Source organism: Ambystoma mexicanum, chromosome 10 (assembly GCF_040938575.1).
Source record: "Ambystoma mexicanum isolate Mex_15411 chromosome 10, UKY_AmexF1_1, whole genome shotgun sequence".
Lineage (NCBI taxonomy): Eukaryota > Metazoa > Chordata > Amphibia > Caudata > Ambystomatidae > Ambystoma > Ambystoma mexicanum.
In genome coordinates, this window is record NC_090932.1 from 1,494,568,652 (window position 1) to 1,494,592,919 (window position 24,268).

The following is a 24,268-nucleotide window of genomic DNA, read 5'->3' on the forward strand; positions in this document are numbered from 1 at the left end:
GTAATGCTCTTTTTGTTTCTTGTGGGACAGGGCAAGGCCATGATGGGTGCTGGCAGGATAGGCCTGGAGGTTGCTAATTCGAAGGACACCAGAAAGTGGTCTGTCCAAGGTTGTTGTAGGATGGATTTGATGTTAGCGGTGCAGTTGTAGTCTGCTAGCCAGTCGAGGGTTCTACCTTTGATATGGGTAGGTTCCAACATTCTTTGAGTTAGACCCAGGTCGGCTAGAGAATTAGCAATGATACTTGCATTTTTATCTAAGGGGTCATTGTAGCCCCGGTTAAAATCGCCCAGGACAAGTAGTTGTGATGTTGTTTTCAGGTTGTTGGCGAGTAGATTATGGATATCCTCCTCGAATGTCCCTATGGGTCCAGGAGGTCTGTAGATGAGGTGGATAGACAGTGTCTGAGAGTTCCCTAGAGGACGTTTAACTGAGAGCGATTCGCAGGAGTCAGAACCTATGGAAGGTGTAGTTCTTATATCTAGGCTAGTCTTGGCAATGAAGGCAATGCCACCGCACCGCATGTAGGTTCTGTCCTGTCTCAATATGGTGTAACCAACTGGGATTGCTAGGGATAGGAGGGGTCCTGCAGCGTTGTGCAACCAGGACTCTGTGATGGCGAGAAAGTCCAGGTTCTCAGCTAAAATCAGGTCATGAATATCTGAGGCATGTGCGGTTATAGATCTAGCGTTGATTAGTCCGCCTGTAATAGGGGAGGCGTAGTCGTAGGGAGGGTAGGTACTAATATAGTAAGCCTAAAAGTAGATTGTGGCTTCTGGTTTTTGGTGGAGGGGGATATAGGCCTTCTGGGTAGAGGACCTTATGTTGGCAGGGGGCATGGTTCTGGTCAGTGGCTCATGCAGTCTCGACAATCTTGCTCTGAGTCTGATGTTTCTACATGGTAAACTGCAGGGGATGCTTAGAAACCTGCTGGATGGACTCGTAGATATGCTTTCCATAATGGGGGGAGGTATGGGAACTGTATAACTACAGTAGGAAGGAGCTGCCTTCGTTCCTATCGAGGGGTTACTGTTTACTTTGCAATGGCTAGTGCCCCATAGGCATGTATATAGTAGCAGGCAATTAACTATAGTGTTCATAGTGCAAGAGTGTGGGGAGTGGATGCTGAGTTAGGGTATTCTGTCTACTGGCAGGAACCTAGACTCGGCTGACCTAGTGAGAGCTGTAGCTGATGGAAACTGGTGAGTGCTAGTGGAAGCTGCAGGGTTAGCGATCAGCTGGGCACACTAGGCAAAGGTTGGGCAGTGTTCGGAAAGGTATGCAGACAGCGGAGGCTAGATTCAATCAAAGCGCAAATGCGAAAATTAGACTAAAATCAGGTGGGCGCAAAGGCAACAATTAGTCTATAGGCAAATGGTCACATGGGCAATAGTTAGGCTCGATCAGGAGGTCATACATGTCAAAATCAGGCTAAATTGGAATGGGCACACAGCAGCAGATAAGCTAAAATCAAGAGGTCACATAGCAATAATTAGGCAGGATTCAGGAGGCCATACATGTGGAGATTAGTCTATATGCAAAAAATGAATCCGGAATCATACAGTCATGCATTCAAGAATAACGCTAGAATCTACCAAAGGCACACAAACTGAGGTTGGTTTGGGTTTGCGTGATCCCATAGGCTACGATCGATAGGTCATACCGGCAGCAGAAAACAGCAGTTTAGCAGTAGTCAGATGTTGCTCCATAGGTATAGGATAGGCATCCAGTTAGTGTAATAACATATGGTCATATAGAAGGGAACAGATTAGGTGTGTGGACAGGGCTCGGTGACCTGAAGTACTTCAGTGTACCTCTGGGGAAGAGTTGTGTTAACAGTGGTTGTGAAGGGGTAATCGGAGCGAAGGGTGGGGGTGCAGACTGGGTGGAGGTAACGACGTACCTATTTGCACCTTGCGTAGGCATCGTCTTGCCAGGTTGCTGGAGGAGTGTTCAGGGCAGCTGAAAGGCTCTTGTTATGTAAACGCACAGCCATAGTGGCTGGCCCTGGGCTCTGGACAGCTCGAGACAGGCTTGCGACAGGCGCCTTAGGTTGAGCGCCTTGGTTCGGTACGCCGGCTATTGCCTGCCAGCTTCTGGTTGGTTGGTATGAGCGGGAAGCGGCCAATCAGGCGTCGGAGGCGGGATTGGGTAGGGCAGAGACCAAAAAGGGTTAGCAGGGACGAGCGGCGGCCATCTTTGTGTCCTAGGCCTCATGGGGTTCAATGGAGGGGGTGGCCATCAGTGCCTCACGTGCAATGCTGCCCATATGTAGGGGAGTTGCAAGGCCATCAAGGTGCACGGGGGATTTTATAAGAAAATAGGTGAATGCCTTGCTTTCGTCGCACATGTGGAGGCAACAGTTAAAATAAAATTGTGATGCACACAGGACTCGCAGGCTTACCTGGTGCAGTGGGCTCTCCGGCTGGGAGCGGGCACTGCTCCTGCAGTGGGCGAGAGGGGCTCCAGCTCCTCTGGGCTAATTTTGCTTCTGCTGGGCTTGCGACAGGCACCTTAGGTCGAGCGCCTTGGTTCGGGATGCCGGCTACTGCCTGCCGGCTTCTGGTTGGTTGGTATGAGCAGGAAGCGGCCAATCAGGCGTCGGAGGCGGGATTGGGTAGGGCAGAGACCAAAAAGGGTTAGCAGGGACGAGCTAACCCTTTAGTGGGCTGACAGCAGCAACTTACTGGCAGGGGAACCCTTCTGGCCTCCGTGGCCACAGGCCGAGGTCGTCACGTGAGTGCTGTGGAATAGGTACCTCCCGAGCAGAGATGGTCGAGCAGGTATTTCCTGGTTCCCCAGAAGGGAGGAGGTCTCAGTCCCATCTTGGACCTCATGGCCTTGAACAAATTCAGGATGGCGAGGTTGAGAGAGGTTCTCCACGCTCTCGAGTTGCAGGACTGGCTGGTGTCCGTAGATCTTCAGCACGCTTACTTCCATGTGCCAATACTCCACAAGCACAGGAAGTTCCTGGGTCCTTCATAAGGGGACAAGCACTATTAGTTCAAGGTGCTTCTCTTTAGGTTGACCTCTGCTTCAAGGGTCTTCACAATGCTTATGGCGGTGGTTATGGCTCACCTCAGGAGATCCGGTGTCCACATATTCCTGTACTTGGATGACTGGCTAATCCGAGGGAAGTCAGTGGAGTGGCTTTTGTCCCACCTGGAGAACACCTGCTCTCTACTCCACAGGCTGGCTTCTCCCTGAACTTGCAAAAGTCCCACGTGACACAAGTCCAAATTCTCCAGTTCATTGGCGCAGTCCTAGACACTCTGGTAGGGAAGGCTTTCCCACCAGAGGAGAGAGTAATAAGCATTGCGCAGATGGTAAGTCTGTTCCACGCCACCTTACCAGCGACTTACTTCCTCCGCCTCTTAGGCCTCATGGTCTCTTGTATTTTTCTAGTGCCAGGGGCCACACTGTAAATGAGATATTTACAGTAGCTACTACGAGGCCAGTGGTCCCAGTACCTTGGATCCCCTCAGGGTATCCAGGTCAGTAGTCAATTACCTTCTTTGGTGGGCTGACAGCAGCAACTTACTGGCAGGGGAACCCTTCTGGCCTCCGTGCCCACAGGCCGAGGGTGTCACAGATGCGTCCTTGAAGGATTGGGGCGCTCATTGCAAGTATTTGCAGGTGAGCGGTCTTTGGTCAGCAATGGAAGCCAGATGGCACAACAACAGGCTGGAGTTGCGAGCCATCAGGCTGGCCCTTAGGGCCTTCACCTCATCGCTGAAGGGGAATCATGTCCTGATCTTGACTGACAATATGGTGGCCATGCACTACCTGCGCAAGCAAGGTGGCGTGCGTGCGCGCGCGCTCTCTCCCCCAATGCAGAGAGGCAATGCAGCTGTGGTTCCGGCTGTTAAAGAACCAGGTCTCAGTCTCAGCCGTTCAACTGGGGGGGACAGAGAACAGTTTGGCAGATGCTCCGAGCAGGCAGGAAGTACTAGAGGAGGTCTTCTTTCTCTGGGGTACCACAACGGTGGAGCTGTTTGCCACAGAGTCCAACATGCAGTGCAGACCATTTTGCTCGAGGGGAATTCGCAGTGAACGGTGCGCTGGGGGACGTGTTTCTGGTGGATTGGACCCCCCTCCCCCCCACTACACTTTTCCTCAGATTCCGGTCATTCCTTGGTTTCTCAGGAGGTTTTGAGCAACCCTGATCTTGATTGCCCCGGATTGGGCGAGGAGGAAGTGGTACTCAGACTTTCTGTATCTGGCCATCTGCCCACCTTTCCAGATGCCTCGTTGCCCGGATCTCCTAGGCCAATCGGGAGGTTGGGTGCTCCACCTGAACCCAGAATCCCTCAACCTACATGAGTGGCTTTTGAAAGGATGAGACCTGACTGGGACCTCTCTCAGGAGGTGTTCGAGGCGTTGCTGACTGCACCCAGTCAGTTTAAGATCTCTATACGCGAGCAGGTGGAGAAGATTTGAAGTTTGGTGCAGGGAGCGCAGGATTGACCCCATCTTTTGCCCCACCACTATAGTGATGGGGGTCCTTCTGTTATTGGCATCTGCAGGCCTTGAGGTCAACAGTCAAAGGATATTTGGCAGCTTTATTTGTGTTCATAAGGTCTCCGGATCAAGGTTCCTTTTTTACGATCCTGTTATGGCCCAATTCCTGAAGGGCCTTGTGAATACGTTTCTGCTGGTTCCATTTATTGTCCCAGATTGGGATTTAAATCTGGTTCTCACTTTTCTGATGGCAGCTCCCTTTGAGCCTTTGCGCTCTTGCTCGTTATGGCTGCACTCAAGGCAGCCTTCTTGGTTGCCATTACTTCCGCCAGGCGGGTCAGCAAGTTGCAGGCCCTTAATTGTAAACCAGGGTTCCTTCTAAAGGTGTTTTTTAGAGTTTCACCTTCCTCAGTCTATTGATCTGTCTGTTTTGTATCCACCTCCGCAACCCTCTAAGGAAGAGGAGTGCTTCCATCAGTTGGATCCCAAAAGGGCTTTAAGGACGACCAAATATTGGAAGACTGATCAGTTATTTGTGGCTTATTCTTTATCCAGAAATGGTTTAGCTGTGACCAAGCAGACTCTTTTCTGGTGGATTATCTTATGCATTGCAGAATGTTACCAATCCGCAGGCAAGGAACTATCTCCCGGCATCAGAGCACACTCGACCAGATGGGTCTCCGCATCCACAGCATTGCAAAGCGGGGTTCCAATCAGGGACATTTGCTGAGTGGCAACTTGGTCCTCGCTACATACATTTTCAAGGCACTATAGCCTGGACGTCGCTTTGACAGTGCAGTGTTACAGAACCTTTTACTGTGGTCTTTCTACCCACCTCTGTTGTTCTGCTGTTTTGGGAGTCTATCTGATGAGGAATCTGCAGGAGAAAGCCAATCCATTGAAGGAGAAATTACTGACTGTAATGTTCTTTCTATGGATGCTTCTCTCGTGGATTCCTCATCACCCTTCTCGTCCATTCCCTCTCAGAAAGCGTTAGCAGTTGGTGATGCCTGTTCTCCGGAGAGAGATTTAGTGATGGTCCTAGAGTAACCGTTTCCGGTCTGGCAAGTCTCATGTCTAAAACACTATTAGTGGGATTGTTTTTTCTAATAGCCTGCGTATCCCTTTGGGATCCCTGTTTCTTTAACCTTCTATTGGCTTTTTGGCCTTCTTTGCTCCCTATTTTCCTCTCCAGTGGTCGAGCACGGGGGAAAATGAGGGACTGAGGTACAGGGCATAGTGACGCAGTATATATATACGACACCAGACGTCTCGTCTGGAGCCGACGATCAAGCAAGACGGATCGACAGCCAAGGCTCCACTACGCCCCCTGTCGAAATTTTTCCGAACAGCAGAGCTGGATGAGGATATCTGATGATGAATCTGTGGGAAAGGAATCCATTGAAAGAACATTTCTGGGAGTAATTTCTCCTCCTCTTGAAAAGCCTGCCCCTGTTCCTATCCCTTTGACCCGCCCAGAATGGGTGTTTCCGATTTTGGGGGGCACTTGATAGGTACTTCTGCCTTTCCTAGTACATCCCCTTCAGAAGTTAAGTCTGACTGCCCTGTCATTGATACTACCTTTTGGTTGGAACAACGGAAAACCTTTAGGTTAGATGGTTGCGCAGCCCTCACATACTGATCCTGCTTGCCTTTTTAAGCACCTGCCTGGAGCAAAAATTTGCAACCGCTGTAATACCTGACATTGCTGGTTGTGTAACCTGCTCTATAGGTGCATCTAAGGACGTTGGATATTCTTGTCATCACGCCTGATGTCCAGGCAAAGTTACTGGGCATGCCTTTCAATGGTGTCAAGTTGAATCACTTGCAAGGTTTAAAGGTTCCAAGGAACGGCTTTGGGACTAGCAGTACAGCAACAATCTTTCACTTTCCTTCTTCCTCGTCTTTCCCCAGAGCCTGTGATTTTTCTCTATTTCACTTTTTATGCACTTAGAGGTAGAAGTCATTTTTTGGTGAGTAAGGGCACCCAGTCGGTATCTGCCATAGAAGGAGCTGAGGGTCACAGAAAACTCAACCTTCCGTGACCACTGTTTCTTCTTTTTTTTTCAATGTTTTTATTAAACGGTTGGAGCATATAACAATACCATCATAGAAAGGAAATGTTATAGGCAAAACAATCATAGAGAACTCCGACCGACACCCATATTTCCCACGGTTCTTTCCCATCATAACTCTTCCCCCTCTTGAACTTCTCATCCCTTCCCTCTCTGACCCAGATACAGCCGATCTAGGCGAGGCTTAAAAGTTAGGGCTGGGTTTCTGTCGTATTCAAGAAGCAGAGACCAGATAGTATGAAACAGGTGGAGTCTCCCCTCTCCCGCTGCGGATTCTTTCTCCGACATATCACATCCCAAATCTTTCCTTACCATATAATCAAGTTTGGGCCCTCCGGGATTTTCCAGCATCGAGCAATGGTGATGCATGCCGCCAAGAGCAGCTGTTAGCAGTTCGGAGCGCACCCCCGATTTGGGATAGACCCCCTTCACCGAGCACCCTAGCAACATCATTTTGGGACAGATCGGGAGTTTGCTCCCCGTTATATCTTCTATTACCCCCGCAATAGATTCCCAAAACATCTGGATCTGGGGGCAGCTCCACCACATATCAAAATATGTCCCTTCTGCCCTGCAGTTCCGCCAACAGGTAGAGAGAATGGTTGCCTGAAAATGGTGGGTATGGGTCAGGGGATATTACCATCGGAATATCAACTTTAGGGCACACTCCTTATTCGTAACACATCTGGAGGATGAATGGGCCCTGGCCCAGATGTTCAACCATTCTGTCATCCAGCTGAAAGCCCAAGTCCGCTTCCCATTGGGGCATAAAGTCTTGTCTGCGGGGGGTTGGTAGGTCCACTCTCAAAAATGTATATAGTCTTGAGATGCCCCCTCTGCTCGAGTCCTCCCAAATTGTTAGTTCAAGCGTCTTAAAGTACACGTTGCTTTGTGATTGGCCTCGGGTGTGTAATCCAGTGCCTCAGCTGAAGGTACGGGAATCTGTCCATCTCCAATAGGTGGAATTCGCTTGTGTATTCCTCAGATGTGTGGGTCAGACCCCCCACATACAATTTGGCGAGAGTTTGTATTCCCCCCCCCCATTTCCAATTCCCAAATGTCCCTTTGGGCATACCCTGTGTGAAGGAAGGGTTGCCAAAAATTGGAGAGAGTGAACCTGTGCCTCTTGGAATTTTCTTCCCTTTTAGTGCTTTGTCCCAGACCTTCAGAGTGACCTTGGTTGCAGTAAGCAGTGGTGGCCATCGTTTCCGTAGCATTGCAAATTTGCAAATCGTCTATTGCCGTGTTAGGGATCACCACTTGGAGGGAGGAGCAGCAGTACAGTAGGCGAGGGAGCAGGTTCATCTTTACAGCTGCAATACAGCCCATAAAAGCCATTTCCTGTTTTGCTCATCTATCGAAGTCTTTCTCGAGCTGCTAAAAGATAGGGGGGAAATTGGCCGCATAAATATCCGCTAGTGAATACGCGAGGCACACCCCCAAATATTCAATCGAGCTAGAATCCCAATGAATCGGGCATATGGGTCGGAGTACCGAAATGTCTTGCTGGTTCAATCCCACCCCCAGGGCAACTGACTTCCCACAGTTTATCTCAAAGCCTGCCACTTGACTGAAGGCCCTGAGTTCCTGGAGGGCCGCTTTGAGGAAAGGTTGGACGTTGGAGATAGTGAGAAGTACATCCTCAGCATAGAGGGAAACTTTGTGTGAGGAGCTTTGGGTCTGTACCCCTCTGATCAAGTTGTTATATCGAATATGTTGGGCTAATGGTTCCATAACCAGGGCGAACAAGAGGGGGGAGGGGGCAGCCCTGTTGTGTGCCACGTGTCAGTGGAATTGGGGCTGAGCGCAACCGGTTAATTTGTAACAGTGTTTGGGGAGAAGTAGTTAGACATAATCGTGTTTCTAAAGTAGGGACCAATGTTAAACGCCTCTAGTGTCATGCGTAAAAATGACCAATCTATATTGTGAAAAGCTTTGGTAGCGTCTAACGCTAGTAGGGCCCTTTTCCCATTTCCCCGTGTGGTAAATTCAGTAAGGTTCAGAGCCCTTCTAATATTGTCCCTGGTCTTTCTCCCAATGATAAACCCTTTTTGGTCGCCATCGATTAATGATGGGAGCAGGGGGGGACAGACGGTTTGACAGAAAATTCGAGTAGATGTTGGTGTCAGTGTTTAAAAGCGATATCGGCCTGTAGGAGGCACATTCCTTAGGGTTTTTACCTGGCTTGGGGATCCAGATTGTGGCTGAGGTCTGCATCGATGGGGTCACCGCACCCATTACACCAAACGTGTTAAAAAGAGCTGTTAGGGGGAGGCCAGTTGGGCACTAAAGATTTTGTAGAATCTTGGGGAGATTCCGTCTGGGCCTGGGGCTCTAGGTGTTAAAGCCTAATAACATTCTCCACTTCTTCCTGTTGGATTGGGGCTTCCAGTGCCTCAGTCTTCTCTGGTTAGGTGCGGTAGGGCTGCCGCAGTGATGTTTTCTTGCTGTGCTGCTGGATTCCACATCGTTTCCAGGAAATGCTCTTGTGCCAGGCACAGTTTGTACTGTTCCCCATAGTGGGTGACTCCATGTTGGTCTTTGAAGCCTACGATAAAGTTGTTTTTTCACCTACGTCAGCTTTCTGGCTAGGAGGCGGTTGGCTTTATTACCTTTTGCATAATAGCCCTGTTTCACTGCTGTTAGGGAGCGTGCCGTCTCCTCAGCATAGAGGGCCTCTAGTTTGTTCCGGGCAAGGCTGAGGGCAGGGTGGACTTTGGGGGACCAACCCTGTTTGTATTTGCTTTTGATCTCCAAGATTTCTTGTTCCAAGCAGTACCTCATCTGCTTCTTTCGCCTACGATAGGCCACCATGTTTGAGATCAGTACCCCCCTGATAACTGCATCCCAGGTGGTTGCTGGGGAGGCGAGTTCCGTATGGTTATCTTGACTGTATTGTTTGATGGTTTTGGGTAACTCATCTTGTAGGGCCAAGTCATTCAAAATTAGGTTGTATAGAAGCCGCTGTGATCTGGGTTCTGGGGCTGGGTTCCAGGCCCTGGTTTGTAAATGCACCAGGGCATGGTCTGAGAGAACCTTTGGGGCAATGGCCACAGCATCTGTAAAGGACAACAGTTGTGTGGAGGCCAGCGAGGAGGGTTTCAGAATCATTTCCGCATGTTCTAGGTATCAGATAGTACGGGAGACCCCCTTATAGGAGAATTGGACCACTGTGGGGAATAGCCAGCAGTATTTCATCTTTTGATCCTGAAAGAACAGCGTCAACGGTCCAAGTACTCTCTGTTTCTGTATTGTTGCAGATGCTGGATCGTGGAAAATCTGTAGGGGCGACCACTGGAACGTCCACTTATCTTGAGTGCGACCTATCGCCATGGTTGCTTCCTTTTGTAATGTAGAAGTTGACCCGGGTGATTACGTCCGGGGGGAACTCAGACTCCAGTACCTTGCGGGAGCACAGTCTGTGGGTGCGATCAAGCAGAAGTTGAGATTTCTTGATGTGGGAGGAGGGACTGAAACGGATCACCCACGTACTCCGCCAGGTCCTTGTCCTGAACCGAGGAGGGTACCCCCCTGATTCGCAGAGTATTTCTTCGGGCCCTGTTTTCCAAGTCTTCCTGCTTATATTCCAGGATCTTGTTAGGGCCCAGATCTTCTGTTGTAACTCGAGGTAAAGCTGTGTGCTCCTGTGTCTGATCCTCCCTCTCCCAGTCTTTGTTCCATTTCAGTTACTCTCAGGTCTTTGTGCTCCAGTTTCATGGAGAGCTCTGTCATGCGGCTGCGGAATTCAGATTTGATATCCAGCATGAATTCCTGGATGTCTTCCTGGGTCTCCAGCTGCCTGGCCAGGCGAGGCTTGGGATGGAGATATGGTTATCTCTGGCACTTCCTATCCCCCCCCCCTCTCTGCTGGAAGCAACATGGTTGTGATATCTCCACTCTTTGGAGTTTTGGCGTGTTTAGACATGGTGACCTCTCAAGGAAGATATGTGAAGGCTCCTCTATCCCAGGGGGTGACAGTTGGCTACACCCTTTGCGCCGATGGGTAGTCGCCCCCACTTCTCTGTGGTACCAATCTCAATGTCTGGGAAATGCAGCCTTCAGTTGGGGCGAGTCAGGAGTCTTTGGTCCCTTGGGAAGTCTCAGAGAAAACTTGCGCAACTGTGAAATCTAGCTGCTGAGGCTCCGGTGATGTGTTGTCTCCACTAGCACTGTTGCACACTGAAGTGTTGTGATGTCCCCCTCCCACCCCCCTGGGGGGGATGCAGTGTATCAAGATGCCTTTATCTCCACTACCCCATAGATTCCCTTGAAATGCTGGATCCTGTGACCAGGACCGGGGGTAGCCAAACCTCCTAGGGCCCGGGAGTTCCAGGGGTGCCCCCACACAGAAGTCCCATCCAGAGGATCATTGCCCAGTTCTTGGTGCCAGCTAGTGTCTGACCTCTTGTTAGTTTTATTTTCTGCACGTGCAGCAGTAGAGAGCTGATATACGTAGCGAAATCGGGAAAGGAGGTGATTTACTTTGGTGCATGTCTCATGGTATCCTGGGGCGGCTCCTCTCCCATCGTGGAAAACTTCAAGGGCTTTCTAATTGTGTCCATTGCATGGGTCTGTCCACCCCCGCGGCAAGGAAGACGGCTTATCAGGTCCAGGGGGTCTGATGGCTATGGCCGCATAGATTTTATATGTTGGGGGCGTGGAGGCCTGAGACATACACCCAGGCGGGATCACAGCTGAGGGCCTGGCCAGCGGGGGGAGGCCGACCACCGCTCCTAGCGTGGCGAGCTGCGGTTTATGTGGGCTCTGGAATATGCGGTCTCCACAGGGGTCATTCACTCACCGGAGTTGCCTGGCGCTCCCCATCTACAATGCCGACGGGGGCAGCTGCAGCTGTCTCTTCTTATTGTGTCTCTGCGGCGGGTGGCGCAGTGTCACATTCGCCCGTCCGCCATCTTAGAACGCTGATCTCCTTACTCCGCGCACACAGTTTCCTGTGTTCTGGGCTCTGTGTTGTAGATTAGCCCTTAAGCTGATTACCGCTGACTCTCGTCACCTTCCAAGGCAGGCTGCTGGGTGGTTAAGCTTCAGCACCCGGCAGGAACAGTACAGTTACTTTCATTATCGCTGGCTCTGCACAGAGGCCATTGGCAGAGCAGCCACATCAGTGGCGCTGCTGGCCGCGCCCCTCTGTTTATTCTTATTTCTTAGCTCCAAAACCTTTTAGGTATCCACACCCCACTCAACTGCAGTAGAGGGGTGGGTTTCCCAGCATTTCAGAGAGTAAAGACTGATGTCTACTTCGAATGCAGGGGCACTTCAAATGATGTGCCTGCAGTACTGTCTGTCACAAAATGCTTCTCACTGTTGGGGCGGACCAGAGGCCCTTCTGGCGGTGCGAGGTGTAGCGTTGCTGAGGTTGTAATCCACCTCATGGTTAGAGAGCAAACCACACACCCCACCTGCCAAATACCAGGGTATGGCGGTAATTCACGTACTCCCCCATAATAAAGGGAAGCTTACCACCATTAACGTGGAGCAAGGACTTGTTAACACTGTGATGGATGTCTTGAATCTCTTGCAGACCGGCCCGGGTAGACGTTGGAAGCCAGGCCCCAAGTGTTTCGATAAACTTGGCATGCAAGAAGTAGCAATGGAAGAAGCTAGGTAAGGTTAAAAGGGGTGGCCTCAGGTAGGGAAGGAACCCTAGGAGGTAAGGAGGATGGAAGTGGACTGGAAGGCTGGCAAGGATAAGGTACCGGAAAGAGCCAAGGAACAGAGCAGAAAAAGTGGAGCAGAGCCAATCGGGGCAACACTCTGAGAAAGCGTGACCCACCAAAAAGAACAGGTTTGGGGCGCCAGATCTGTTTCCTCCAGTGACACTGAAATAGGTGCCTGCGTGGAAACCAGGCTAGCCATCCATCAAGGAACACGAAGAGCATGGTAAACTGCATGTTTGATTTGGTACACCGATACTCTGCATGCGTGGAACAGTCAACATGGCGCCCATGTTTGTGTGTCGGGCCGTTGTGCATCCCTAATCTGACTTGCCATGACACGAGGCAGCACCCAAGTAAGAACTTCACAGGGGTCGATGTGACACTTTCTCTCCTTCCTAAAAATGCTACTAGATCACCATCCTCCACAGAAATAATTACCTCCTGATTCTTTGCTCCTTGAGGAGGTGCAAGCTCTCTTGAACCAAGCTGCCATAGCTTGTTTTCTTGCACCAGAAAGGGGGAAAAGGGTACTTGCTCCCTGTATTTCTTTTCTTCAGGCCCAAAAAAGACTCAGTTATTCATCCCATTTTGGACCCTAGGTCCTTGAAAGTTTTTCAGGAAGGGCAAGTCAAACATGGTGACTTTGTCCCAGATCCTCCATTGAAGGATTGGCTGTTGTCAATGCACTGCCTTATTTTCATGTGCCTGTCCTTCCAAAGCACAGGAAGTATCAGAGATTCTTGATATTTATTTCGAATTGCCAATTTCGAGTGCTGCCTTTCGTCCTGACCCCGACCAAGAGTTTTTACCAAACTGATGTCAGTGTTTGCAGCATGCCTATTCATGGAGACAGTCCTCGTTTTTGTCTACCTGGATGACGGGCTCATTGGTGCTGGCTCTTGAGCAAATGTCATCTGTGCCACTTCTGTCAGCTACTACACCATTTGCGCTTCCTCTCTGAACTTGAAGTCACTGGTGACGCTATCCCAACCTTATCCTGTTGTTTTCACGAAGTAACTTACTTTGATGTATTTTATTTTGTAGAAAATACTTTGAATTTTACATATATTTGTGGGTTAAGGGGCAAAAAAGGATGGGATTGGGAAGGGGGTGGAAGTGAAGTGGGGAATGGGGGCGACCCACCCCACCTAAAAAATAAACGAGGTACATTTCAAAGTAATTTCAAATAAGTAAATTACATCAAAATAATTTCCTTTGTTGAAATGACATGGAACCATCCCAACCACTGGAGTTCATCGGTGACCAGCATATTTTTTTTTATTCTTTTGTTTAATGATATTTTTGCTGAAAATAAGTGTTTGGATTCAGTAATAAGTTTTATTCTGTTATGCCCTGAAAAAGCTTACATATTGTATCTCATAAGTGCAATGCAATATTGTGTGAAACATGTGCGGGTTAGGATAGTTGTGTATGATTTTGAACAAAGTATTTATTTCTGACCTACATCATAACTGTAAACCAGGAACACACTACGCATCCTTTACAGAACTAATAATTGAATTGTGAATATACTCAATATTTAACTAAGAACTTTGATTTAAGGATTAGTCTTTTCATATTCATTTTTCAACCAGTTTATTTACAAATTGAACAAGGGACAATTGGATACTTGTTATTATATACAATTATTACAAGTTGAACATTTGAACAACTCCTTACTTGTCTTTACCCCAAAAGGAAACAGTGAAAACTGTACATGCATCGGGAGAAGCAAGAGACAGAATATTTGCTACAGACAAGTGACCTAGAAAGAGCTCCTAGAGCTTGGTAAAGCGAGAGGATTTGGAAGGTAGAGATCCCTCAAAAAGGGTTGACTCTAGGAACTGGCATTGAGGGACCCCCTTGAGTCTTGGGATCTATACAACATCCACCTCGAATGATCAGTCGATGTAAAAAAAAAAGGTACCAGGTCTGAATTTGATGTCCTAACCAATTTTCGAAGAAATAGGGGGTCTGATCCCATTTGGACTCAAATCCTTAACTAGGTCACGAACAGGGTTCCCTGAAGAATTCATTTCAGAGGAAGCCAGGATGGCTGATTTGGCTAGCAACTTTAGGGATGAGTGGCCTGCACTCCACGGAAACTCGACCTCATCCGGTCAAGCGCATATGCCCTCCCAAATGCGGAGTACAAACATGCTATGTTGAAGGTTTCCAGGGTGCTCTGGAGTGGGTCATCCATGAAACCAATCACAGAATATGATTTGATCGTTCTCTTATTTAAAGACCCATTGAAGGAGCTGGCACACCCATTACATACTGCCATAAAAGTCCCCATAGTTTTAGTGTGGGAAAAGCTGTGTTTGGCGCCTGCGGTCAACGTAGTTAAAGAAATGTGGATCAGCATCGACTGATCTATAGTTTCTTTCGAAGCATCTATAACAGGAGAGCAGTATTGGAGATGAAAATCGGCCACATTTCCAACTCTTGCCCCTGACAGAGATGCAAAGAAGTTCAATGTGTCAGCGAAAAAGGTTTTTTCATCAAGAAGGCATTAAAAGCTCTCAATGCATCCTGTAATCTTTGGAAATATTTACATGTTTAATGGTAGTCATTTTGAAGGCTGCTGCGCATATGCTTGAGGGTGATATCAAATGGTTTCAGTGATCTGCTCACTGATGTGAATGAAGCAGCATTTAAAGCTCTCCAGGCAGGGCTTGATGCTGTTGACTGTCAGTAGATCTGTTGCCACTAGTTATTTTTTGTAGGTGTTTCTCATGGCTTAGCACTTCAGGGTTCGCCCGAGAAGCTAAAGTATAATTTCTTGAAATAGGCCTTTTGACTGGCAATAATTGTTTGGCCTAAAGGTTCATGGTAATTTGGAAAAACTCCAAGCTTCTTAGGTGGCCGCTAAGTCCTTAGGAGCATCCATCAGACAACAATCAATTAGTGGTTTATTTTGGATCGTTACAATCCATAAAACCAGCACATAAATCATAATTTTAAAAAGATCAGTGAAGGTACAATGTTGGCAAGCAAACCAATGCAGTTCAAAAGTTTAATCAATTGTTTAAAAATACACTTTTAAAATAACCAACTGTTTGCAAAGCAATAAATGCATCTATATTAAAAAAATATTACTTTTAACAGTGAACATTGGGTGGTTGTCCCACTCCCCCATCCCACTTAGTTATAATCTGTGCCCACTTCAAACCCATTTGTCAAGACTGTAGAACTGCTCCAATTGGAAGTATATTATATTGAGCCTGGTCTTATTCAGGGGGACGGTCGCCAATTGGAGATATTCTGCATGGCTGATTGCATGGAGGGCGCTAGTGGTGAATAAGCCTTTACTTGTTTCTTTAGCATGATTCTGTCTTCCCTCAGAGAGGCCAGATATTACTTAGCCTTTATTTTAACTGTTGTCTTGGATATAGTTTTCATTTTTTCTGGGTGTTCAAAATATATCGACCCGGTTAACTTTTGTATCAATGACTTGGTATGCTACCTAACCTACTTTGCAATACCATCTAATGTTCGTATATTCTCAATCAAATCTTTGGTTAGGCGGCTATAGTCGGCAGCACATAACGATGCACAAGCTAGCCGTGATTTCACGTATATTAAATCCGGGGACGGGCATTAGCAGCCTTCTGAGGAAAGATTCTCTATATTTTGAAGGCCATCGGCAAACCCTCTCATACCCAAAACTGCCTGTTGAGACAGCCTTACCCCAATAGACCTTAGTTATGTGAGGCACATAATAATGTCAAGTATTTTGCTAATATAAAAATGCCCCAAATCGTTCCACTTCAGATGATTGTTGAATCTTCTGCCTAAACAGTCAAACAAAGGGCAACATTCCAATTATTCCCCTTCTAGGAGCAACGGTGGGCACTGCTTCAGCATCCTGGAGACTGGCGTTGTATAGCATGACTGTTGATCTGTAAACTCCTGTCGTGTAATCGGCATGCTCTGTCAGTACCTGCATAGATCGGGGGCTAGGGGGGGTCTTGGTACTGGCATTCTCCTGGCGCTGCATCAGTGAACGTCAATATGGGCATGTGGCTAGGTAAGCAGCAAGGGAGTAGACAAATATATTAAAAAGTAAAATGGGGTGGACACATCCTTGTCGAACCCCTTTCTTGACTGTTTTGCCCTCAGTCAACGCTTCTTCCAGGCCATATCGAACACAGGCCATTGAGTGTCATAGAGTAACTCAAGCGACTTTACCTAAGGGTGAGGAGCACCTAGCTTGTATAGTGTGTTGCATAGGAATCCCCTATCCACGTGTCAAAAGCTGACCTAAGGTCCATAAAGGCCACGTCGGTTGGGGAGTCAAGGACCTGTACAAGTAAGATAGAGGTTTAGGCACTGATGTTTTGTCCCGGTTCCAGGTGAAATGGCCGATTGGCATTGTTCTAAATCGCCTAAAGAACAAGCACACAGAACAGCTTTAGTGCCCCATTCAATGGCGTGACAGATCTATATGAAGAAGGTAGGGATTTACATCGCTTTTTTATGTATAGGAATGATGATTCCAGTTATTCAACTATCAGGGGTTTGGTCTGTCAAGATAATGGCATACAATACCTGAATGAAAAATGGTCCCTAGTTGTCTGGCAAAAAGCAGAATAAGTCATTGGATCAGTCAAATTTCAAAACAGGAGGAAGCTCCATAACCATGGGAAAGGGCTCAGAGGGCAACAAGGAATCCGTGGGAAGACTATCCATCAGAAAAAACATTATCGGGGTTGAGTTATGAGTTCTTCCCTGGACCGAGACATTGCCCGTATGACCACCTGAATATGATCTCCTGCCAGACTCTTCAGGAATTGGTTGAAGCCTTGGGGCTCTGCACCCTGCCTAGACCGGTTCAGCACTGCAACCTCCCACATTTTCTTTCAAAGGACACTCAAAGGGAGACTGTCCTTCCTTCCAACGCAGCATTTGCTAACCCTAAAACTACTCCGTTCAGGTCCCAGTGCTAGATGCCAATATATAGCAGTGAGCTAATTGGGAAAAACTAACAGGCATCCACTGATCGATGCATGTATATGTGTGGTTTAAGTGCCCCCATCTTCGCCTCAGACGTACAATGCTAGAAACTCAATATGCCCTTTGATAGGGTGCCACTGATCTGGCTAAAACTCTGAATCGCTATAGAAATTAAAGGCATCGAAGGTCACTGCCAAGTAAGTGGGACTGACGGTACAACAACCAGCGAGTCAACCATTTATCTCAATGCCAATAGTTTTCCCTTGGTGCCGTGGTTGTGTATAGGTGGTGGAGTAGCCATCACACACAAAACCTCACTACATTTTAGGGAATGTAAAATGGAAGCACTCAGTGGCTATAAAACTCTCTCCCTCAAATGAGCCGTTAACCATCAAGAAACCATCAACTTCCTAATAGTCTACAGAACACCCAGCGCCCCAAGTAAGCCAGATTTAGACTTACCCCTACTAATCACACCACTACTTAAACCCAAAATAAAATACATCTTTCTAGGAGACTTTAACTTAGGTTATGATGATCCTGCAGACATCAAAGCTGCAGCCTGCAAAAAGGCATTCCAGGAGATGCAATTTTCCCAAATAGTTAACACCCCTACTCATTCTAAAGGAAGAATCCTCGACTGGGTACTTACCCTTAATACTACAGTAACTATAACAGATGTCCTTCAATTACAATGGACCGACCACTGCCTAATCAAATTCAAAATAAAGCGAGATACCGACCACAAAACCACAAGTTGCAAACCACTGCCCATCCAGGTCAGAAATACGCGTAAACTCACCCCGGAAAACTGAAACCCAGTTCTCAACAACCTACTCAACTCCAAACCCCTGGATAATACTAGTTCAGAAAGTATTGCAAAGCACTATCACCAATGTCTAAAATCAGTGGTTGATGAAGTAGTCCCCTTCAAAACCAAAGTGCCCAAAGCTAAAAAGCTAAACGCAGCACCCCCTGGTTTAATAATGAACTTATAGAACTCAGAGAAAAAAGAGCGTTTAGAACATCTAACCAGGAAAAACAACTCGCCAGAACTTCTAACCAAACTACAACAACTATCCAAAGCCTACAAACACAGTGTACTCTCCTACAAAGCGGAATCTCTCAATGACCACATAGCCGCCACAGCCTCTAACACCAAAGAGCTATTTACCATCTTGTCCATGTGAGCGCCCTGAGACCTTTGGGTGAGAGTTGCGCTATACAAGAAAATATTTAGTTGATCATCAGAGAACTAGAAGCACCCATTCTTCCCACCAGCCCTATAGTTCCTAGCAAAGCCTGGTGTACCACCATTCAGGATGCCCTAACCTCCAAAGTGACCACACTCCAAAACAAAATAGATTTGCCAAAAAAACTACTAGATCTTACCACCACGCCTCCCCACCCTTTGACTATTACCACCACCACTGACGTACCGAAATTCTACTTCACACAAGTCACCATTGATCAGGTCCTCAAAACAATAGCGTCACTCAAGTCCTCTAACTGCAAAGGTGACAGCACCCCGGCTAAAGTTGTCAAAGACTGCGCTACCATGCTAGCACCCACCATTACCAATTTCGTGAATGAATCCTTCAATTCCAGTAAAATGCCAGCTTCCATTAAAGCAGGTTGGGTCACACCACCACTTAAAACCCTCGCTAGACCCTACAGTCCCTACCAATTACAGGCCAATAACAATGGTACCCTTCCTCCTCAAAATCGACAAAATAGCCTATACCCAAGTACAATCCCATCTTGAACATAATCACCTACTAGGGGAAAGACAATCAGGCTTCCGCCCCAACCACAGTACAGAGACTGCCCTACTAGACCTAAATAAACAGATGGATGCTATCAGGGACTCTGGCAAACTGTGTATCCTACTACTCCTTGACCTGACAGCGGCATTTGATCTGGTTGACCATGACAAACTATGCCAAACCCTATCCACTAACTTCCACTTCTCACAAAAGGCCACCGCATGGATAAAATCCTTCCTCTCTGATTGCACCTCAAGAGTTTCCATAGGGGAAGTTGCAGCAGACCCCATCCCGGTGCCACTAGGTGTACCGCAAGGATCCTGCCTCTGTCCCACCCTGTACAATGCCTACGCTAAGTTACTTTTCGCAGCACTAGATGCCATGGGAGTAATCTACACAAATTTTGCTGACACACGGATCCTTATTCCCATCACAGGCAACTTGGATCAAGACACGGCCATCATCAACACTATATACTCTCACATCCAAACCTAGATGGCATATAACAGCCTCTGTCTTAATGGAGATAAAACTGAGATGCTCATAGTTGGCTCCCCAAACAGACTCAGCAAACCCCACCCAGATTACACCACCATAGTGATTGATGGCAGATCTATCAATATCTCCCATAAAGTCGAAACACTGGGAGTGCACCTTGACTCAAATCTCACCATGAACAATCACATGAGCGCCCTCGCCTCTTCTACAGCCTATACCGCTAAACTCATCACACTTAGTAGGCCTCTCCTATCATCTGTCAATTGCTTGACTCTTGCTAGAGCCCTCATCTTAACAACAATAGACTACTGTAACATTTTACTGTTAGGTACCTCAAAAAACAATCTAAATCTGACACTACTCCCACCTACCTTAACAGATGCATTGCATGCAAAGCCACACTTAGATCTCTCAAATTCAATGCAAATACCCAGCTGCACATACCCCGCTTCACTACCACAAGAGCAGGTAATGCCAGGTTAAGTACTAAAACTCCTTCATAAACTTCCTACTTCAAGACGGTAACTCCCTAGTACCACTAGATTACTGCTATGTCATATGATAGACTATATGTATATATGCCTGTTCTCTTTCTGCAACTTAAAATGTATGCAACCCGGACATGAAAACAGATATATGTAAATTACGTTGTGATACCCAACGGTTTGGGCGTACAACCAAATGCAATAAATAAAATAAATATGTGGCAAGTCAGGAGGAGGACTATGTTCAGAGGACATGTTATCGAACGGTTTTATTTAACTTAAAAGTAAACATATTTCTATCCCTATAGCTAAAAGGGGAGTTTCCTGCTTAAAAATACTAAGGGAGCTTGTCAGAAGTAAAGAAAACAATGTTGCTCTGTCCAAATCAATCCTCTAAACTGGCCCTACCAATTGTTGGGAAAAAACTAAAGAAAACTAGGCAGAGTGTCTGGTGAGTTGCTAGGTCTGGAAAAGACCTGGGGCTATGTTGATGTCGGAACTGTTGCGACTGGGGGCTAGCTAGTCTTTTGGCTGTAGCTCCTGAGATTCTATCCGGGGCTACAACCAAAAGATCAGGGCCTATAGCCCCCCCTAGCAACGCCCCTGCAGAGTGTCCTGCCTTTAGTGTTGTTCCCATCCACCCCCCATCTGACATGGTTTCCAGTAACCCCTGCTGGTTTTGTATCCAATGCTCATCTAAAAATGAGATTTAAAAGGGTGGGGCTCTTTAGAAGAGCAGGATGAAGCATTCTGAATAAAATGTCGAGTTAGATTATTAATTAGACCAGGAACTGTTATTTAAACAGTTTGGTACTCTGAAAATCAGCAGTTGTATTGTTTTATGAGGGCCATTTCCTTCACCGCCTAGTTCAACATCTAAAACTTTTAAAGTCATTATATTTGTTGTGCTTGATGGGAAACGAGTGCAGGTTGTGTTTTGGGAGGAAAGCTAGAAGTACTTTGGCTGCTCACAGGTTACCAGAACACATAGCTGAAAAATGTGGGTCCATATTATCAATATGGAAAATGCTGGGTAGATTCCCCAGCTGTTATATTAATTACATTTAAGGTGTTTCATAACTTTTTTTGCTTATCGAGTGGCAGCAGTAGTTAAGCGATCATGGTAGCTCTAACTAGGGCAGAAAAATAGGCATGCATGCAGTGTACTACCTTAAAATAAATAATTTCCTCAAAGATGTACATTAAATATATTTTGTGTGTTTCAATAGGTAGATCCTGCCAACTATAGCTCTGCCTCTGAACCAGGCAGTAACCAAGACCACATACAGCCAGATCTGAATATTCATTTAATCATTCATTTGAGCAATGATTGGCTGCAGAATGATCTACTGGGGTTTTCATGCATGGATGTCCCAGTTGGGAGAACCCCTGGGGTATAGAAGGCTGTACAACACGTCACAAATCAAGTTTCACAACTGGTGGTGCCTGCACTGATTGCAGTGGGAATAGTTTCAAACATTGAGAATGGGTTTCATGGAGCATCCAGCCCTCCTGTGTAGCTTAGGATTCTTTTTTTGGGAGGGGGCAAACAGTGCTCATATTTCTGATGAGGCCTTACATTGGGACTCAGAGAAAATGCAGAGTCCTCCAGTTAGGAAACAGTAAAAGTTGAAGGGTTTTTGCTTCTGGGTGGCAGGGTGGGACATTTGGTCTTGCAGGAAAATGTTACTTTATATTAGAGGAAGCAACCATTTTAAGAATTTATTTTCTAAATTATGCAACTGGCATTTGTGTTCATACCAAAATATTAACTGCCTAGGTTTTGGTGTAGAGGTTTTCACAAGAATTGGGATTACATTTGAAGCATACATATTTGTCTTTCAGAAAGTTATGGCAAAATGGTTGGACCACAGAGCTCGAAGCCTTGAATTGACTGATAAGGTGATCATTATTTATCTTCAAATAGCTTCTGTTGTCTTTTCTTTTGTTGCTGCTGTTATTCTGAACTTGTTTCATTTTAATAGGCAAGCTGGCCCGAGAATGGACTTGAAATGGCTGAAGTGTACTTTACATCTAAAAATCCCAATGATATTGGACTGTCTTCTTCCTGGCTTTGGATTCCTATGGTATGGAGCATGGCAATGTAATAGAATAACTTTGAAGTTTGATCAATGCAGATACATGTATTTAGCATTAAGGCAGTCTGTTCCACAGCAAAATGCACAGAAAGACCACATCTTTGCTAATCATTAGTATATTGGACTACAAAAGAAAGCGCGGCCGATTTCTAAAGATTTGAAACTATTGATGTGTACAGTGCAGCCGATCTCTTTCACTTGATTGCTGCTCTTGAAACTATACCTCACCTTCCAACATATTTGTATTGTTTTCATACAAAAAACAAGTAGATTTCCTTTTCTATTGCATGCTCAATTTGACTGTTTTTTGTAAACTGCTGACCGCTTCAATGTGTGCACACTATTGACGATGTATCCCTACCAGATAAGCTGATTTAGAAAGAAATCAAAACTTTCTTTGTTGATTTTCAAAAATGAGTTAATTATTTGTCACAGTAGTCTATTGAACTTGTCAGAATGTTAATTCGATTACACTGGAATAGTTTTTAATTTAAATAATGTTTGCCCCTTCAGCAAGTATATACAATTTTAATATGCTTCCTGTATCTCCAGTATGGACATTAATAGAAGGGCAATTCAATATAGTTAACTGTTAGGAAACTTTCCCCAACCCTTTGGTGAGGGGTGTGGAGAGATCTATCGTAAGTAAAATCGCAGTGTATCCACTATGTTAGAAAGGACCCTTTCATTGGGAAGCAGAGCAGCCCTGCTTCATTCTGGAGGGGGTGTGCTGGTACCAAATTACAATTGGACTGTAGGAAAGTGCTATTTTAAACATCATTTCTAACCTATAGACAGGCATTTTCCTCGAATAAAGGCTTGGCATTCAAGCTAATTTGATTACTCACAATGTATTGCCCATAATGCTCTGAACTTGAGGTGAACTTCCAGTGATAGCTACTGAGTGGTACTGTGCTGTTTCTTTGCTCAAATGGCTTAATCTACTTTCACATTTCAGGTCGAAAGTTTATATATATATATATATATATATGTTTATTTTTGTTGGTTTTGATCATGGACATGTTTCACTAAACACATGTTGGAGACATTTACTTGCATACTTAGTTGTTTCTAGTCTGAGGGTCAGTTTAGAAGGATGTGGACACGATCGGTTTCTGAGTTACTAACCTCTTGACACAGACTGATTCTTAGTTTTAGTTTCTTAGGTAGGGAACCTCCTGCCTTAGGATGGGGCTAGAGAGCTGTTTTTCTAACCCATTTATTTTAAATAAATTGTCTGACAATGAGAATACTACAACTTTGTGCCCGCCTCACATTGCTGACCCCTCAACTGGTAAAAACCTATGAAATTCACAGAAAAAACTGTGCTAGAAGGACATTATGGTTACAAGGTAAAATTGGCATCATTGATGACATCACTGATGACATCACATGTATCCATTCTAATGAAAAGTCCCTGCAAGGGGTTTTGTTTAGAATGTCGCTAGCAAAATATCAAGGGTGATCGGGAGACCTCTTGTGAACTACTCCATGTATCAAAAAATGTACTTATTTAAACCGAAACGTTATATTGAAGTGTTGTTGTTAATACAGCACTTGAATAATTCATACACATAGGCAATGGCTGCAGCATGGACCATTGAAGTACATTATTTTTTATCCAGTAGCATTGGCCAGTAGAATCATAAATCCAAGCTTATCGGAATCTTGACTAATGTTAAACTTGGAATTAACTGCTAACAGTACAAGAATTTCTACACACGTGTTAATACAAAAGAAATACATATGAAGAGCATCAATGCATACAAATATGATGCACTTACAGGGAAAATATGTTAAGGAGGAAAGAAACACCATGACCAAAAATTGACAATCAAATTTAAGTTAATCATCATGAATAAAAAAGAATTGTCTGTTTGGGGCCCGCTTACCGTCCCATGTATGTGCTCAGGTCAAACTCTAAGGAAAGTACCTTAAGAACATGAGACACGGTTAACGTCTAGATATACAGCACCTTTAGAATTTTGAAATTCTCTCTGAACAAAAACAACCAGCCCAGATATGTGATGCCATTTGTGATGTCATCTTTGTCCTGGGTGTTAGTTTTAGCAGTGCATGGTGGTGGCACGAGTTATGGTTGCATGGCTTACCATAACTGGCAAATTTCTTAGCTTTTTCTATTTTATCTTGCAACCATAATGTACTTTTAACCAACTTCTTTCTGTGAATGTATCTACTTTTCGTACATGCATACTTACATATGTTAGAAAAAACTTGCATGAAAGT

The 24,268-nt window shown here is 45.9% G+C and overlaps 1 protein-coding gene across 2 annotated transcripts in view; it reads left to right on the forward strand.

The window, feature by feature from the left end:
• KNTC1 (kinetochore associated 1) overlaps window positions 1-24,268 on the forward strand; it is a 2,501,313-nt gene that overhangs the window by 568,599 nt on the left and 1,908,446 nt on the right. For both annotated transcript variants that reach the window (XM_069619627.1, XM_069619628.1), the window contains exons 24-25: window positions 21,768-21,824; window positions 21,908-22,009. In XM_069619627.1, the coding sequence (XP_069475728.1) occupies window positions 21,768-21,824; window positions 21,908-22,009 (159 nt within the window). The remainder of the gene's footprint in view (window positions 1-21,767; window positions 21,825-21,907; window positions 22,010-24,268) is intronic.